The sequence below is a fragment of the Pelecanus crispus genome, chromosome 6, assembly GCF_030463565.1.
Source record: "Pelecanus crispus isolate bPelCri1 chromosome 6, bPelCri1.pri, whole genome shotgun sequence".
In the NCBI taxonomy this organism is placed as follows: Eukaryota; Metazoa; Chordata; class Aves; order Pelecaniformes; family Pelecanidae; genus Pelecanus; species Pelecanus crispus.
In genome coordinates, this window is record NC_134648.1 from 43950137 (window position 1) to 43967509 (window position 17373).

The 17373-nt window shown below is 35.7% G+C and overlaps 1 protein-coding gene across 1 annotated transcript in view; it reads left to right on the top strand.

The window, feature by feature from the left end:
* The window catches only part of AKAP6 (A-kinase anchoring protein 6), a 235430-nt gene that overhangs the window by 171019 nt on the left and 47038 nt on the right, over nucleotides 1-17373 (top strand). The window contains exon 9 of the mRNA XM_075713039.1: nucleotides 15535-15681. Coding sequence (XP_075569154.1) covers nucleotides 15535-15681 — 147 coding nt within the window. The remainder of the gene's footprint in view (nucleotides 1-15534; nucleotides 15682-17373) is intronic.

Sequence of the window (17373 nt, forward strand, 5' to 3'; positions counted from 1 at the left end):
AGTGTGATAGACTGACCTGTTATTGAACCTGATTTTATAAAGTGGCATGGAAAAGCCTAGGAACTCAGCTACTGTTCATTTTTAACCGAAGTAAACATTACTCAGTCAACCTTGGTATCCTGCCTCAAGCACTGACCACTCCCAGAAAACCTAAGATAAGCTGAAGAAACACTCTCTTTTCTATGTACTTACATTAGTTCCAATAGGCTTTAGTTGATGGGGGTTTATGCATTTCTTTCATGTTTATCTTTCCTTTGTATGGTCCTCTAATTTTGTGTTCGTTTAAGATGGCTAATTAGCTGATTTGACCACCAGGTGGCCTACTACACTGTGTTGTTAGCGTATGCCCTAACTCACGTCTTGAGAAGGGTGTACAGTAAAATTTAATAAGACTTCTGCTGTTAGATGACGTTATTCTGTGAGTGCAGGTGTGGCATTCATCATCTTAACTTGGTCTTTTTTGTTGTATCAATCAAATGTAAATGTGTTCATACTAGTGGGACTTTTTCATGTTGCAAAATTAAAAACATATATAATATCCTCAAAGATTTTTGCATGGTTTAAATGTTTGAACCTTTTTCTTAAGTGCTTAATGGCTTTACCAAAGGACAGTTAACTTCTGCCTTTGCCATTTCTTCCACACTTTATTAAAGAGGCAAAGAATAAAATCAATGCAATGACAATTCTTCAAACATCAGTACCAAATGCCAATCACCAATGAGCTGGAAAAATTACCTTTAATAGGGTTAATGTAGTGCTAGTGTAGTCGCTTAATGTACAAAAGCTCTATGGCCTGTTCTAAAAGATGTATTCATTACTTCAATTTCTTTAAACTTCAGTTCTATAGCAACATATTACACCTCTAGCATAACAGCTAACAAAAATGACCTAAAATTGTTGACTCAGATGTAGATTTGAAAAAAGTAACGTAGTACTGTTAGGAACATGGAGTATTCAACAAGGTATACCTTTTTTTAACTTTCAGAATTGTCATTAATTATAAAATGATTGTTAAGCTAGGAAGTACAGCCACTTAAACTAGGAAGTGAAACCACTTTATGTCATTGAAGTGCAGATACCATTCACAAAGGTTGTGTCACCATGAAAACCGGAGTCACTTGTTTTTCCTGATATTCTCAATAGAATGTATTCCTTCAAAAATCTGAAAAACACTGAATAAGCAACAGGATCTTGTTCTTTCCCCCTGATCCTTTTCTCAGTTTTTTCCTTACATTTTTCCATTTTCATTTGGACTTACTAAATTCCCTACATATACAGCATAGTATAGCAAACATCTATTAACCAGGTGGACAACAGTTAAAGTTGAAGACATCAATACACATTACTTTAAGCATATATCTTGTCTTATATCTTTCAAATTTGGATTTGAACTGCCAGACAGCTGTCATGGCATGCATGGTTACCAGGATAGGCTTTCCGCAAAGCAGGACCAGAATGTCTTGAGAGAATGCCAGAAATACAAAAGTTCATGTCTTCCTTACGGTTCACTATAGCTGAAGTAGATCCAAAATATCCTGAATTTGCTTCATATTACTTCACTTCTGGTTTTGTGTCCTGATATTTCCTGCTACTGTGGTCCTTTGAAGCATTTCTTTCCTTCTCAGATATGTGCATATCTTTTCTAATTTTCAAGACATGCCTTTTTCATCTTCTTTACGTAGAATTCAGACATTAAAATAGCAATAACTTACCAGCCTCTAAATCCACTGACATTGCAAGTGTTATATAGATTTGAATATCGATGCTATAGTCACCAGTTTATCAGTCTGCTTAGAGCATAGAAATTAGCATTTTGGCAAGGCAACATAAGTCAACATGAACTTGTGGGGTTTTTTTCTAAAATCCATTTCTACAGTTTCATTGCAGTATCTCTACAGAACTATTCTTTTTTTAATTGCTGAAAGACAGGTTCTATTAATATACAGGTGTTACGCTGTGTGCTGGTTTCAGAGAAGCTCATTACAAAATGCTAAACACAAAGGGGCAGATTCCCTGGTCTGTCAAGATCATTTCACATTCAACTTTAGAATTTCCAAAGTGAATCTAGAGCAGTCGGTGGTATGCACTAGAAAATACTCTCCTTGTGGGTGAAATTCTCATTCGTATCACCCACTTCATCTGCTACTGTGGTCTTTTTGTGCTGCTCCCCATCATCCTTTCCAGCATGAATAGAAGCAGAAAAGAATCTTTAAGTGAACCAGGAGAGCCTAACAAGTAAAAGCCAAAATGTGAGTATGGGCAATACTGTCCATAAGCACAGATTACTTGTCATTTATATCAGGGCCAAGTCATTGAAAATTGGCTTTCTGACAGCCCTAGGAAGAATCAAGCCTTAAGAGTGTTCGAAGTATGTGTATTTGAGTTCACCAGCCTCTGCAAAAATTGTATGACTTCTCTATGTTTTGGTTTTATAAATTGTAATCCCAGAAACACCGAACAGAGTTGCCCCAAGATCAGTGCAAGTCATCTGGTTTCATGTTCGATTCTTGTAGTAACGTCATGCTTTCACAGACGTTCAAGCTATTGGCAAAGGTATAAGAAGATAAAACATCTGGCAGTTAAAATTAAACAAATTTAAACTAGAAACAAGCCATGCAGTTTCTAACAGTAAAGGAAGCTGGTTATTTATCATCTTACCAAGGAATGCTTTGAATTTTCCATCATTTGCATCTTTAAATCAGGGCTGGATGCAATACCAAAAGATTTTCTCTAAGCCAGAAAGTTGAGAGCTTAATACAGGAAGAGAAGGTAAGACTATGGCACATTTTATACAAGTGGTGAGGTTAGATTATGACAATTTCTTGAACTTCAGATCTGTGAATCAGCCCAAGGTTTGTCAGAGAATATTTTGGCAGAATTCCATTAGAGATGAGAAGGCGCTTTCAGCTTTCATCATGCCAGCAAATAACAGAGTTCACATCTAGCAGCAGCATAAATCCTTGAAAACAGACACCTGAAATCAGGGAAATAGAAAGAAACAGAAGAAAAGTTTCTTTTGTTTCTGTCTCGCTAGTTGTTCAGTAGACAAAATGAGTTCAGTGTCACTGCATTCATGTATTCTTTTAAAGGTAACTATTAGTGTGGGTTCCTAAACGTCTTGTAGATATCAAGATTCATCGAGTTTAGAGCTGAGGTATTTTCTACGATGACTAAAATGTATCATAAGTACAATAATTCTTTTTTTTTTTTTCAGTTTAGTGTGGAGCAAACAAGTTAAGTATCTCTGAGCTCAGACAATATATTCTGTTGGACAGAACACTGGAGTGGATCTCAAAAGACTTGTGTTTCCACATCAGAGATCTTCCCTGACAACACGGTGTCTGTCTGTATCTCAGTTTCCCATTTTAAATTGAGAATAATATTTCTCCACTTCACAGGACTGTTGCAAGTCTGCAACTATTTGAGGCATAGGAATGGCAGGCTTGAGCCTGCCTGTAAAAGGCTGCATGAGGGATATACGTGCTGGTGGCCACTTGGGAAGAGGCTAAGTATCTCTCCTAGGCACAGTAGCTGTTGGAGATACAGAGTGCCTGGCTTTCAGCATGTCCTAGATGATTGTTTAGTTTCCAGCATTTCCGGGCACAACTGAAGTTCATAGTAACATCTCACTCCACATCACATCACAGAATACCAGAGTGCATATTTCTGTTCCTGGTGGTTCATGATCAGACTTCTCATACTCCTCGGAAGTTACAAGGCTTTTAAAGAGTAAACCCAAAGTCACATGCAGGTGGCCAGAAGCAGGATTTCTTTGTCTTTTTCCCTTTTCTTTTCCTATTATATGTGTGATAGTTCCTCTCATCTTTATTGCTTAGGTTTTGTCTGTCTTGAATTATTTAAAATATTAAAATATTATCATATTCCAAAAGTACATTTTTAGAAATTAACTCAGAGTCTAATTTTCTAAGACTCTGGAGGTTAAAAAAAAAAAAATCATATAATTTATCATGTACATTAGTTTTTAGAAAAAATGGCCACGCTGATATAATCCTTTAAATATCATTCAGCAAATATAGTGGTGGTGTTAAGTGTTCTAGAATTGAAATACATCTTGGAAGAAGTTTTTCCACCTTCAAGGTAGTCTGGCTCTTGCTGCAGAAGCTGCTGGGGTGTAGCATTATGCTGTTTCAATCACTGGTGAAGAAGAGAGAAAGCATCTGTGTTAAATACCCATAGGTCCATCAGGGTGTTACCAGTCTCAGGTATTTTGAAGAAGGCTAGTGGTTAGCCTTTCAGTCTCGCCATTCAGTCATCTTTATATGCTTAGTTTGTTTCCGGGACTATTGAATTTCCTATCAATAAGGCAAAAAATGATCACTGCTGTAGAATTTGCAAGCAAAGCTGTTAATACCATAAGAAATGAAATATTTTCTTCCATGTTAAAATAATTCAATGACATTTGTGAGGTGTACAACTTCTTGCCAACTCTTCTAATTTAAAACATTATCTGTTTGAGGAAAACATATGTTAGAAATTTTTAATTCAGTGATAGGAAAGGCACTAATGAAATATGCATGTATGAATTTTGTATTGCATAAGTTTCCCCTTTCTTGAAATATGATTAAAAGCCAAACATCTGGATTATGTTTAAAAAGCTTGAATTTCCAGTTTTCAGAGAGATTCAATCTATTTTGACACTGTACACTTAGCCTTAACATTTTCAGCATGCTGTTAACATTACTTGCTATTGTAAAAAAATAAGTTCAGGTTTAAACAAAGTTGGAAGTTGGACTTCTCCTAATGCTAAAAATGTTCTCTGAAATAGCTGTTTCTGCAGCATTCACACAGCCATAGTTTAGGCTGTGTCAGCAGTTCCATTATAAATTTGCTCTTAAAGTGGTTTGTAGTTGATCACAAAAATAACTTTTCAACTTGAGAGTATTTTTTCTTTTATTATAAAAGTACTATGTTTTTCCTAGAATAATACTAAGAATGAAATATTGAGTTCTTAAGAATTTATAAAATTCAATATAAAATGAGATTAGCCTACTGTTAGCAAGGATAATGGCATTGGGATGCCAACTTTCTCCTTTTGTTTTAATAACATTAAAGTGTACTGGAAATGTGAATAGCTATTATCTGCTATGTCTCTTGAAGGGTTCAGGATATGTCTGTCTGGAGACGATAATAAGTAGTTAACTATATAACTTTCTTTTTTAACATGTTTTAACAATAGTTTTGATGCGGTACGTTGTAATGGTATTGCTATAAGAGGAATTACGGTGATTGCCAGTGTTTTAGATAGTCAGCCGAGATGTTTTAGCACTCCTAGTGGACCTGCTGCATGTGCCAACTTTGACATAACTCAAGGGAAATTATAAGGAACAAATCAAATAGCACATTATAAAAACTATTAGCTTTCACTTTACTTAATACAGTACAGGATGTGCATTTAAAATAAAAATGACATTTTTCATTATAACTTTGGGGCAAATTGAGAAATGTGCTGTCAACACCCTTTCTGATCAGCACCTAGACAGGCCCTCAAACAGGTGTAAGTCCTGTCATGCAGAAAAAGGTTCAAATACTTTAAAGATCATGTTGTTACCCTAGATACTACAGGTAATGAGAACTCAGATCCACACATTCTGAGGTTAGGGACTGAGCAAGCTAGACGCAGATTCGGTCTGGTCTTGACTTGAGATCACTCATCAGCCTGCAGAGATTGCAGGGCTGTCACAACAGGCCAGGGATAATTTTCTTTTCTCATAGCTGACAAGGTCTAGTAATGTGGATTACTAAAGCCACTGTGACTTAAATGGTGGGTGTACTCACCTTTGTGGATTCTCCTGCCCTTTGGTGGAGACTTTGAGTTCTGCCTCTGTTGGTCTATGGAACTTAGATTTCCATTTGGCTCTTTTTGCAGTGGGCAACCTCTTCTCCCATGAAACAGTATAGTAAATAGGTAAGAAGAAGAAGGATTTTCTACCCTCAAATGTATCCCAGTAGGTATGGCTAGAAGAGAGGATAATTTATTTGTCGATTTTCAGTCAAACTTCACTCACGGGAGGCTATTACTGACCACCATTAGCATTCTGGCTGAGTAACAATGGAGTAAGGACTTCAGAAGAGCCAGTCTGTGAAAGAGAAATGTGCAGGAACATCCATTTCAAAATAGAATGATGCCTGTTACGCACAGCCTGACAATAGTTGGTGCATTTGGAATTAAATCTTTGTGTAGAGGAGCTCCAATTTTATGTTTCATGCATACTGCAGAAGCAGGCACAGCTTAGCAGAAGGGAGGATAACAGGTTATAAATTACTTTCTTTGATTATCTTCTTCAAAAAATCTCCATCATCTTACATTGTCATATTTTATTTTGTAAAAACGTAAATGTAAAAATGTAGCTATATGAGATTTGGTACATGTAGGGTCAGCATTTCAGAATATCCAGCCACGGATGGAGCTGCAACTCCACCTTTTTTGTTTCCAGGCCAAACAGTTTCCCTACAATCAAGTATCTTTTCTATTCAGTAATGGGCTAACTGCAATCTACACCAGTATTTTGGAATCTCCCTTATTTTGTGGGTTTTTCCTCCATAAATACACCTGAGCACTAACCCAGAGGTATAGTAGTTATTAATTCCTAAAGAGCACTATTTTTTATTTATTTAATATCAATTATTCTCCAGACAACTACTAAATGTAGATTAAGCTAAATCCACATTTGATATGCTAAGCATGTCCATAGGTTGCATCTGTATTAGTCTGTGCCAAAAGTCACACCTCTGGTGCAAGGTGTGAAAAAACCCTCAAAGCTCTAACAGCATTGTTGCAAGGTATACAAGATGAATCTCAGAAATTCCTTTGTATACCAGCCAGAGATCCCAGTAAAACTCACAGTTTATGAGATCGATAGATTGTTATAACATGAAGTACACCAACTCTGTGGCCTTGCCTGAACTGCACTATAATCTGTATTGTGGGCCCATGTTCTACCATCATCTGCCAGGATTTGTCTTTATTTGTAGATGGGCGGCAGTTTCTAGATCTAGCAGAATCTCATGCACCTGATACTCGATTACCCTTGCTATAGGAATTCAAACTGCTGTCTTTTGCCTATATGTTCTTAGCAATTTAATTATATTAAAATCTGGTTAATAGTGTAGTAAATAACTGGTATTGCTACAAAATTGCATTCTGAAGGTACTGGGATTGAATTTCAACACAAGTTGACACTCAATTAAAATTTCCATATATCTAGTGAATTAGCCAGTTCTTGGTTGCTATATTAAGGGGGATGTCTTCCTGCTTAACTGAACACTGAGCAAGACAGGCAAAATGCATAATAAAGCCAAATCAAGACTTAATATACCCACTCAAATTTTTATTGTTTGTCTCAAGCAGTGAGCTTGCAGAACAAACCCAGGGATGTGGATTAAAAAAAAAAAAAAATCAAATAATCAGTATCTAAACAAAGTTCCTGTATATTTAGAGTAACGAAGCTGATCAAAAAAAAGAGAAACCCTTAAAACTTCTTACTGAATTACTGCCATCAGCCCGTAGATCCATGGGGCTTGTTCGGCTAAAAGCCACAACAGACTTTGTAATGCAATGATGTAATCTTGGCTTTGTGTCATTTATATTCAACCTAAAAAAACAATTTTCCTGAATAGACAGGCTGACAACAATATTGTTCAGTGTTGGTTTTTATTTGGATTGTTTCCAAATGGTTCATATGCCTCCACAGCAACACCCCATGCCCGCTTAAGTTTTTACTCTGAATTCCGAAGTTTCCCCTTTTTCCTCGCATTTTATTTTGCTTTTAAAGTCCCAGTTATGTTTGTGAAACTAACCAGCTCGGCCACAAAATTAGGATGTATCTTGCAGAGTGCATTCATTTTACTTTTTGCATATTTTTCCCGAGGTCATGTCAAGGTTAGTTTGAATTCCATCCTACATTAAGACTTCTTTCACAGCTATTTAGCTCTGCAGCCTACTCCCCGCTGGGGTCTGCCCCTTGGGCACGTCAAAGCTTCAGACCTGACAAATCACACACAGATGAAGCTGTACAGTTTTTTAAACAGTTTCATCAGTAACGTGGGGGTTTTTTGGGGTTGTTTTTTTTTTTTTTTTTGCCTTTACACTATACTTTTTTTTTTTTTTTTTTTTTTTCCCCGCTGGAGTTTATTCTCTGAATTGCAATATCCTGAAGACTGATTTCCGTATGGAAAATTCCCTTGCGCAGGCGAGTTGTAAAATAGAAACGGCGTTGTACAGTACGTGCCACTCACAGCCTCCCAGAAACTGAAAGTACTGCAGATCCTCTTAATTAGTAACAAGCTACAGCTCCTTGTCTAATAACTGTAATCGTATTGTTAACATCTATTTGCACAGAAGAGCCTAAAACTATAAAGGCTGATAAATATTCAAAATTTATCGTCCATATTGCAAACCCGTTAGTTATCCAGGAGAGCTGTTAGTTGTTCACAGGAATAAACTTCTGTCATCCTTGGGATTACTCAGACGAGTAAATGTTCATCGGTGTCAAGAAATGATGCTGTGCTTTCACAGCAATCCTTATGGGACTTGGGAAATTTTAAGTGGGTGTATATGTGTATATATATAATTAGCTTCACAACTATATGCAGGGCTTTCACCACCTACGTTCATGCACAGACACACCCCCCCATGTATATGTTGCTGCACAAAAACTGACTTGAAGTGTATAACGCAGCTTGCAGGTGAAAAGAAATTTTCTAAAATTCTTAGCTGTAGACTGCTATCTGTATTTTAGCATTTTGTGAAACTAATGGTGCAACACCATTTCCCGTTTAATTGATGAAGTTAAAATGCTTGGCTGCTAATGAGTGTATTAGCAAACAATATACCCTTAACAAGCTTAAGCAGCTCAGGATTTTAAAAAGCAGCTTACTGTCCTCCTCATTTTTATAAGACAAAATGTACTGCCTTCTACAAATTGCTTGATCGACTGATGAAGTACTATAATTATAGTTGTATTGCAGTTTTGACAAAGCCACAATAACAGATTGTAGTTTAGTCCCCACTCTAGGCACACAACTCTTTGCATTACAAAACCCAGTTTTACTGGTCTAATTCTTACTGAGAACAAAAGGCACCTGGAGATGTTAACTATATACTAAAAGAAAACTTGGAATCTAGGAAATAATAATATTGAAGCATGACTTTTCTTCTCGCAGTTCCTTCATTGGGAATGGTATCTAATGAAGAGCTGTCTAAAGGCTTGCTTGTTTGGAACTAATTAAAGACAGATATCCTAAATAGAAAAAGGATCATGGGAATTACATTAGGTGTCTGGAGACTTGTTATTCTTTTGGTACTCTGAGTAGATTGTGGAAGTTGTTAGGGATTCAAGAAATAAGGCAAGCTAATAAAAAGTTCTATTTTTCTGGTTATTGGCCAACTATTGTATTTTTGTTTGCAATAAGATTTGTGCCAACAGGCTAGGGGCTTGAATAAAACATTTAAACATTTGTGCATTAACACATTATGGTGAAAAGAGAGTCTTGTGCTTTCACTCAGTGCATTTCAGCCTTCAATTAATGTGAAAGCACTACAATGCCTATGCAACTTCTCTTGCCTAGTGGTGCACCATTTATCATTGCAGTTTTACATTGACCTTGACACCCACTTCATTAGAATAAAGATTGTCTACCATTTAGGTTACATTGTTCCTCTGCACAGAGACCCCATGCAAATTTCTGTTCAGATAGAAGAGCTGTGAGCCTGTCAGAGGTCATCTGCATTAAATGATTGCAGCTATTTTCCAACTGCTTCTTTTCATTCTACTCAATTCAGGCTAGGAGGATCAATCAAGCCCTCTGCCTGAAACAGTGGGACTGCTGGGAATATAACTGTTTTTGGTAGTAGTGGATATGCCCTAAACAGTATTAAATATTTAATATAAATTCATTAAAGGGCATACAAAGTCTTCAAAAAGATATTACATTTATAGTAAAATTTAAAGGGTTGGGATCACCTTCCTTAAAAAAAAGGCAGAACAATGGGTACCGACTGCATAATTTTTTAATGTAGGCAAAATTTGGTTCATGAAGTTACTTAATATTTCTCTCAATGTGTTTATTTCTCTAGCTGCCACAGAAATGAATGTGTAGCAGAAGTGTAATCCGCATTTTCTACTTTCTGAAACAAAAAAGCAAGGTGTCGGCAGCGGTTTAAGACAAAAGTGCTAAGATTTGTTTTGTTTTACAGGCATGCACCCATTCGCACATGCACTCTCACACAAATACATATGGTACTATTGTGCTTATTTGTAGGGGAAAAAAGCAAATGGAAATAAGTTAGCACTCTCCTCCTTGAGTTTTCTGAGTGATATAATTGGAATTAAATTATTAATGGGAGATACTTAAAAAAGATTGTTTTATGATCTTCTATTAGAGAATTTGCAATTCATTTTAATATTTGTAGTTTGATTTATATTAAAGATAATGCAATCTATGTCCAATTAACGATACATAGCCAATGTAATATGATTTCCAGATCATGCAAATGGAATAAACTAGAAGAGGAAAAACTGATTCTTAACCTCAGATGTAATTTGCTGTGTGAGTTCTGGCAATTTTAAATGACATTGCACTTTTTAATTTTTCCAAAGGCTCAGCAGCAAATTTATCCCAATCAAGAAAGCCTATTATTAATTTACAAGGACAATTGTAGGAGTCTTTATAATTTCCCTGTGCAATTATTTGCCATAAATTGCTAATAGTGAAATACATGAAGTTTGTAAGAAACACCAACTGCTATTTATCTAGACAGATCACTCGGCCCAGATCTTGAATGTTGTCCAGAGGTTCTAGTGCTATTGACAGCGTAAGAAATATAACCATGCTTCTGGACAGTTTCTAAAATGTTTCACACTGATAGTACCAAAAAGGTAGAAGCATTAAGAGCTATTGTGAAGGGTAGGCTGGCCTCTAGCAGATTCCTTCACTTTGCTTGTATACAGCTGAGCTTTGGACCCTGGACTTTGGAATAAAAAGAGTCTTTGTTCGTCACTGAATGGCATTAGGCATGGGCTTCCTAAGGGGCCACCATGAAGCCTAGCATGAAGAGTGCAAACATTATCCAGAAAGCAAAGTGAGAATGTGTGTGAAGAGATGATGGACAAATATTGCTATATGTGTATTGCTATATGTTTATATGTTTTTCTATTACCTATTTGGTGAATTCGCTTGCAGAGTATATTCTTTACTCAACTTTATGCATGCAGTATATTTTACAAATGTGTGCCAACACTGACCATGCGTGCACATACAGACACTGAGCATGCATGTGCACATATTTGCGTCTGCAGCAGCCAAAACACCCCAAAAAGCAAGTTTTTAAAACGTAAAGATCCAATCCAGGTAAAACTAAAACTGCAGGTCACTCAGTTCTGATCTCAGTTGTATATCACACAGTGTCATTTGACTGAAGACACTTTGTTAGTATGTGAATGATGGAATGCAGAACATCTACAAATAGCACACCCTTATTCCAATAATGGAGAAAGTTCACTGGCTTAATTCTTCTGTACTTCGTAGCCATAGCTCCACTGTGTGTTCAGTATGTCTAGTCTCTTTTCACTATAACCAACAGAAGCACCATACAAAAGTCTTACAATGGATGTCTTAATCTCTCTGTGTGCTTTTAGAGCATTATTTTGAATTCCATCATGCAGGCTTTTTTTTTTTTTTCTTTCCTCTTCTGAAGTTTTATTACAACAACAGAATTCCCAGGGAGCTTTAGGGGCAAGGTTCGCATAATATTGCCCTAAAGTTTTGCTCGAGGGGTGGAATCCGCACCCCAGTCCTGATCATCTTTTTGTGGTGTTTCTCTTTCTGAAAGATGCAGTGCGCAGTCTTACCGAGTTGTTAACTGTGTACAGATTTTTTTATTGTTTACCAGACAGTGCACATCTACGAACCTTTCATGATGATTTCTTTCTCTGACCTCTCAGTGACTAGGCATCTTGTTCCTTAACACTGAGGGAGGCTGAAAAATGCTTGAGTTGCTCAATGTGTGCCTTCTATACCAGTTTCAAAATGGCTTATTCTTCTGGTTTCCATGGTGACAATTAACACTGTTACAAGGCATTGTTCCAGTCTCCATTTGGGCAGAATTTTCGGGTGTGATTTTTCACACAAAAAATGTTTTATATAATTTTTTAAAGAAAAAAAAAAAAAGGCACAGTTTAGTATAAAGTGTCAAAAAATGTGTCTCAATCAAGCCTGCCTGGATTTCTTAGAATATTTTTACCAGGGGAAGTAAGGTTTTAACTTGCTTTGTTTTGAAATTCAACTTCTCATGGTTTAAATATTTTTGCCAAACTTAATTCACGGACAAATGCCGCTGCCTTTTTTTAAACTCCACTATTTGTCCTTTGAGAAATATTGATCGTATTGAGTGAGAAGGAATAACAAGTCAAAATTCTTTAACTTACATAACAATGTTTTGGATTTCTTTTGAGTGGCTTCAGGAACACAAAACCAGCCATGTATGCACACAGCTAATCATGCTGTAAATATTTTGCAGTTTTTCCAGTATGTTGTTGTTGGGGGCTTTTTTCCCCCCAGATTTTTAATATGACAGGTGTTATGGGAAATTAAGTATTACTCATTTATTTATTATTGTGGCTGTTGTGAGAAACTTGTGACTTTAACTTTCTTAATCTCATTTTTGTCTATTAAACAGTAACCTATATCATAGCATCCACAGACTGTCACAATGGAGCAGCCTTTGCTCACTTTAAAGCTGAAGAAAGAATTGAATCTGAAGATTAAATTATCTTCTCACCACAGGATTAAGTAGTCCTACCAGACTAGGGTTGTGCAGCACTGATAGAGCTGGTAGCTAATTTTTCCATGCAACTGCTTAGAGTGTAGGTGTTTAATGGATTAAAAAATAGCACGAGCAATAGCATCTTGTGCTATCAGTTCTCAAACTGTACCTCCTGTACGTTAAACTCTTCCCTTAACTTAAAATACACACTGCGTGTTAAACATCCAAAAGTGAAACGATACTGACTCTCAGTCACATACCAATACATCTAATAATGAACTGAATTCTTTCATCTTTTACAGTTACAGTATAATGCATTTTCTATCAATCAGCACTTTCATCATGCTTGTTTATACAGTAGGTTACACGGTGACAAAGACAGAGCATGTACATAAAATCTAGCTTATTTATTTTTTAATGTAATAACCTTTTATAACATCTGTCACACTATTTGGATTATGCTGCACTGAATTATTTTATCTAGTCCAAAATTAAATGAAACGTCTTCTGTTTCTATGTTAACAAGAGCATTGTAGTTATGAAACATGCAACGTATTTTATTTCTTCGTCAGTCCTGCACCGTCCAGGAACGTTCCCAGCCCCAGTCCGGGCAGCAGCAGCTGCCAGCCTAGAACAGGTGATGAGTATTAACTAGCTGTGCCTGCACCAGTGTCACACAGCTAGAGGACTCCCTCAGTCTATTAATTCACTTGACAAAAGAAAGGGAGTAGCACGAACTGGATTTCGGTGCCTAGCAAATTGGACTCTGGATTCCCCTTGATATTACATGTACTTATGGAAATAATTATGCAAATCCTTTTCAGCTATATCATCTTTAAATAGAAATCAGATTACATAAAGAAGATTGTAATCTCCTCCAGTAACCATTCTAGCTGAAAAGGCAATAATACGGGACCAAGAAGCATACTTGTTGAACATTTTAGTCCAATAAAATGGTGTTGCCTCTCGGCGGATCCGGTTCCCTAGTGCCAAACCTGGCTGATACCTACTGTCGTACATTTGTGAAATCTTAGCCGCAGTACACCAAGTATCAAAAGGCAAGCCCTTTATAAACAATTCCTTGTTTTTTACTATGCATATTCATGTAATTTCGGTTACGCAGACACCTGATCAGTGTTCATTAATAATGAGAAATGGTTTAAATCACCTAATTTAAAACATTTGCTCTATGATCCACAAATGACTAATATTTGCTGAAGTTTACATAATACAAATGATGTGCATGTGTTGTGTAAATGAGAGATTAAAATATGAAACTAACAATATGCAAACATATGCATGGAAATGCTGAGGACCTGTTAGCTGAAACAGTGATTTCACACCTTTATTATTTTCTTTAAGCTGTCTCCAATTGTATTTTTGTTTTGTTTTCCTACAGAGCATGTTCGTGGATCTGGCAAAGGCACCCATGTTTTAAACATTCCTTATTCTAGTTTAATTTGTTATACTTAGCCCACTTATTAACATTTTCAGTATGAGCTGCTATGGCATTTTTCTTGGCTGAATATAAAGCAAAGAAAGCTTAATGTTTAGGATGCAATTTGCTAATAGCTATGCATAATTTATGTATGTCTTGTAAACACCTTTGTAAGAATATGTGCTGAACTCTCCTTTTTCAGTAAAAGGTGCATTCTTGGTCATATCAGAAGTTCTATTTCTATGAGTGTTTTATACATAGGAGGGAGAGGGAGTTAGCTTAACCCTATATAGGATATATAAACAAGTAGATGCTTGTGCGCTAAATTTTATTTTTTGATTTACTGTACCAGCTACTAAAACATAATTCATCACTACAGTAACTATTGCATTTAATACTTAAATCAGGTTTTCAGAGAATACAGGTTTTAATGAGGTTTATTTGCCAATGCGTCTGTAGATTAGAATACATTTTTATAGCGTTTATAAGTAATATACAGCTAAAATATTTAGAAAGTCATATTAAAGTAATTTTGAAAGAAGCTTCTGGTTTTATTCCTGTTTTCTTTGTCCTGTTTTGTTTTTGGTTTTGGTTTTTTTTTTTTTTAACAAGATATAACAGTGCAGGAAATAAAAGCTAGTTTCAGCTTGAAGAAACTATTGGACTGTATGAGCGTTGCAGCTCTTCTCGTTTGTATGCTATTTCACTGCTCCTGTTGGTTGATGCAATAAAAATCAAGTTACTCGTATTGAGTTGTAAGGGAGTTATGTCTAATTGTTTTTCTAAGGTGAAACTCTCACGTTTTCATGTGTAACAGCATTTCAGGCCTGTATATGAAACAGAATCCACAATGAGAGAGTTAAGAAATAAACTGTACAAGAAACATAATTATGAAATTATTTCCTTGTTGGTTTGTTTTTTTTTTTTCCAATGGAGAGCCTCAGTCTTACTTGCTGAAGTAACATATTTGAAAAATAAGATACCACTGACTTGAATGAGACAAAGTCAGATTAAGCTTCAGATGAGAGAGTGTTAGTGGATATTACTGTACAAGTGAATATTGTGAGTGAGTGAATATTACTGTATGTAATCAATTGCTAACTGCCTGCACAGATATGTCACCCGGAAGGCTACGTGCTTGGTACCTAAATCTCTTATGATATGTCATGAGAAGGTGGTGTGCTTAAAAAAAATAAAATTAAAAAATGGCATAGTGAGCATGATCATAACTGGGCACATAGAATTAAAGTTTAATTTTTTATAGAGAAGACTCTTTACAGTAGCTAATATTATCTATTTCTTTTCATTTTAGAGATACAATGTAGAAATGTCAATCAGGCACCCGAAAAAGATGGAACTGCTTAGTAAGGTTGAAGCTCTGAAGAAAAGTGGTGTTTTACTACCAAATGATCTCCTTGAAAAAGTGGATTCAATTAATGAAAAATGGGAACTGCTTGGGGTATTTGCATTTTTATTACTGTTTGTGGGTTATGTGTACATTTTTGTGTGTTGAAGTACGCTGTCTGTCTGATTTCTAATTTGAGGCACAAATATCTCTCTCTTTCAATTCACCACGTACATTTCAAACAAGCTACTCATGCTATTACAAAAACTCCATAGTATTTTCCTCTTCTGTTGATTTTTTTTATTCCATGCTTGTCTCCTGTCTGACTTTAATAATTTTAGTTCTTTAATACATAAAAAATGTAAGTAAAATATGCCATGTATTACGGGTATGCACCAAGTCAACTATAATGCAGTATATCTGATATACACTGACTGTCATGCTTGAGTGAATGTTAATAGAATTTATTCTGAAGGTACATGTTAGAGACATCTACTGTTTAACTATTTACTATACCCTTAAGATGAAAAGTGGGGTTGTCACTGCATATTTCAGGTCACACTGATGGCTCAAAAACAAATATGCAGATTCAGTACAAATCTGAATACCTGAAGCTAAGAATACAGCCAGGATATGTTTCATGCTACTGTATTCAGCTCACTTTTGACAAAAGCCAAAAAAGTTTCATGTAATTCATTTCACGCTATGATGGGCTGGGTCTCAGCCAAAGAGTGAGATACAAGAATCTGGCAAAAAAAGCAATATAGTGATTCTGTTACCCAGAGACCAGTGATGGCACCGTGCAGGAGACACTATTGTCCTATTGTTGTAAAACAGCTGAGAGAGAGAGAGGTCAAACTATATATTTTTCCTTCCACTTCTCTCCTTAATTGCCTTCACTTCAAATCAAGGGTAAGATAAATTTATAAATTACTTTAAATGATTAATTATAGATGTGTGATATTAGCAATACAGTTACATTGCATAATTTTGCATGCTATTATCTTAGTTTAAAAAACATTTCTAATATATTACGAGTAAGCAATACATGCAACCTGCCAACAGCATTTTAAATACTGACTTGTGTCACTTTAGCTTATTTGGTAATGCAATAGCCATTTTACAGAGGGTGGGGCTTTTGTAGTTCAGCACAGTTGTTTCTAATCGCTTGATTCTCTAAATGTGCAAATTGTCAGAAAATGTTAAAAGTTGCCTTATGACTAGTGAGCTTATTACTTTTTAATTTTAATCTGCAGCATCACCACAAGCATTTTAAAACTACCTGAACATTAATAAATTTACTGATAAAAATGGGACTTATTAACCTATTCTTTTACATCTGATCATGACAACTTGTATTTTTAAAATAATTTTGGTTGTAAGCCTTACATTTATGATTTGCAATGTATTTAATCAGGTTAATTCAGTGGCACTGATTAGAGCTGGTAGGATAGAAAACTATGAGATAAGTAACTGATCGTAATTCTAAAAATCTAGAAAAACTCTGTCTTAAAAAAAATTTAAGCCCTCCACTTCTCAGTGTGTTAAAATCAAAATATAGCCCTGGATTAAGTTTTGCCATTAACTTCAGCATTTACAGAAAAATAAAATATAACTATTACAGTTTTCCTGCTAAATGCAATTTCATGAATAATAAGCAGAGTTTGATAGAGTTTTGTTTAATTTAATAAAAACCTCTGCAGAAACTAACAGCACTAGGCATACTGTTTTAATTGGCATGATTACGTTTTAATTGGCATGAAAAAAATTAAAGACAAGGATTTTAACTTCTAACAATGGTAAAAT